At 29.4% G+C, this 2,249-nt stretch overlaps 1 protein-coding gene across 1 annotated transcript in view; it reads left to right on the top strand.

Moving 5' to 3' along the window:
- The first annotated feature begins 1,299 nt into the window (after positions 1–1,299).
- Positions 1,300–2,249, top strand: part of LOC108687027 (calponin homology domain-containing protein DDB_G0272472-like) — a 2,620-nt gene continuing 1,670 nt past the window's right edge. Inside the window, exons 1-2 of the mRNA XM_018192615.1 lie at positions 1,300–1,359; positions 1,462–1,738. Of these exons, the coding sequence (XP_018048104.1) occupies positions 1,300–1,359; positions 1,462–1,738 (337 nt within the window). The remainder of the gene's footprint in view (positions 1,360–1,461; positions 1,739–2,249) is intronic.

Genomic DNA, 2,249 nt, shown 5'->3' with positions numbered 1-2,249 from the left:
ATATATATATATGATAATTTTCAAAATTTAAGTTTATGAAAATATAATTGTTGATAGCTATTAGAATTTCATCGGATGTTCATTGCATTTAATTACATATGTAATTAAATTTTTATCTCTCCATAACGAACGACTTTTAATTTACATTCAAATGTAGTTATTATATAGTAAGATATCACAGTTATAAATTAATAATAGATTTCATTTTGGAGTATTATAATGAATATAATGTATTATATTTCTGCGTAAAATAAAGTGCATATTTTCATTTTATTGTCAAAATCTTCATTTGACTACGGAAATAATTAGACTTAATTATAGATATTTATAAATACGTAAAATTGCGTTACAGATTTAATTATAAGATTTGGCATGTGTATGTAATAGAGAATTTATATATATTAAAAAAATTGTTGATATACATATCGATATAATATCTAATGAGACTTTTGTTCGTGTCTTTTATATCTATATAGCATTTTTATTAAGTAAATTTACATTATGTTTATATTATAATTTATATTATCGCAGAATCAATGCATATTAATCAATATATAGCATCATTAAGACAATACTTATTCATACATCTAATATGATGATGAAACTTGCTTATCTCGATTCATGCTACATACGAGTATACGAAGAAGAAATTTTCGGGCAACAGCGACATATATCAATAAAGAGCAAATGCCTGTGCTTTCGCATTTGCAATCTTGATTTAATCGGTCATACCTAATAACCGTGCATGCTATTTATGTAGCAACCATAATCTCGCCACACATAATCTCACCGATCATATTAGATTTCCTATCTAATTTGCGAATATTGAATATTCGATCATTCCGGTACGGATATTACATTGCATGCATCGCCGCCGGCGCATTATTTCGAACTGTACAGATTTCCACTGATGCAAACAACTTTGAAATGCGTACACCCAAATTCTAAATCTATCGAAATAATCTACCTAAAGCCGTGGTCCCATATATAGATGTTTTATTAATTGAAAATATATTACGAAGATATACTCGTAATTAATTGTCATTTTAGCGATTATGAGAATCTGAATAATTATGTATTATAAAAATTTTATTCCATTTTTTAGTTTCTATCCTTTTCATTTCAAAAAGAGCTGCGATCCAATTCACGCTCACAACACTCTTGGGAATTGGGATCATTTCATCCTTGTTGTTTATCAAATGTTAAACAAGGATAAATAATTCTCACGGGCGCTGTGAGCTTAAATCGAACCACAGCACAAAAATATTAATTCGATAAATGCGCATCGTCATAGCAACCATGACTGCAAACGATCTCATGGTGAAACCAGATTCCACCATGAATGAGGTGGCGAAGCAGGCACATTATCGGATCTCTCGCATGTATTAATGTTGTTCATGAAGAACGTTTGCCAATCTCTCTGAGTTTCGATTCGTTATTTTTTAATGGTTAACTCTAAAGATGAGTTTGATCCCTTTACCTAAAGTACAATGTAGTTTACCCATAGTGAGAAAGTATCCCATTGATGTTCTCGGCACGGCAAATGTATCTTACGGGCACAAGTTGCGCGAACGCAAAAGTTGCCGCATTGTAAAGGACCATGACTTGGATAGATCTATCTTCGAAGACACAGAAGAGGAAAAGAGAGAGTACAACCAGATACTTAAAACTCTGGAGTTCAAGAAAGAAACCGATCGGAAAATCAACAACAAGAATCTTCGTCAACGAGTCCAACAAGGTATTAATGCGGACATTGATGTAATTTTCTTTGTTACACTTACATTTTTTAAGAAAACTTAAGTAGAAGTAAAAGATAGATGAAGAGAAGATAAAATATTTCTTTAAAAAATCTATAAACATTCTAGTCACAGTATTATGAATAAATATTGTACAAATAATTTACAATTAATTATATGATAGATACTAAGATAGATAATAATATTGATACTTAATTGATTAAGATGTCATATAACAGAATCCTATTTTCGGTTGGAAGCTCTTGGTGTTTAATAATATTCATATGCAAATTTGCAAACACATTCTTTCAATTCTATAAACTGCATGACAATTCGATTCATCGGATTCAAAATGCAATCATAAATTAAAGCTGAAAATAACATCACAGATTGTAAATTTGCATACAAATACAATTAAACGCTTTTATATTCTGCTTCAAATCAAAATAGGACTCTATTATTTCTCTCTTCTTTGATTTATTCTTATTATTCTAATTTTTACTTATAATTAAT

Source organism: Atta colombica, unplaced genomic scaffold, assembly GCF_001594045.1.
Source record: "Atta colombica isolate Treedump-2 unplaced genomic scaffold, Acol1.0 scaffold102, whole genome shotgun sequence".
In the NCBI taxonomy this organism is placed as follows: Eukaryota; Metazoa; Arthropoda; class Insecta; order Hymenoptera; family Formicidae; genus Atta; species Atta colombica.
The sequence above is the reverse complement of the archived record's forward strand: the minus strand, read 5'-3'. Positions and strand labels throughout refer to the sequence as shown.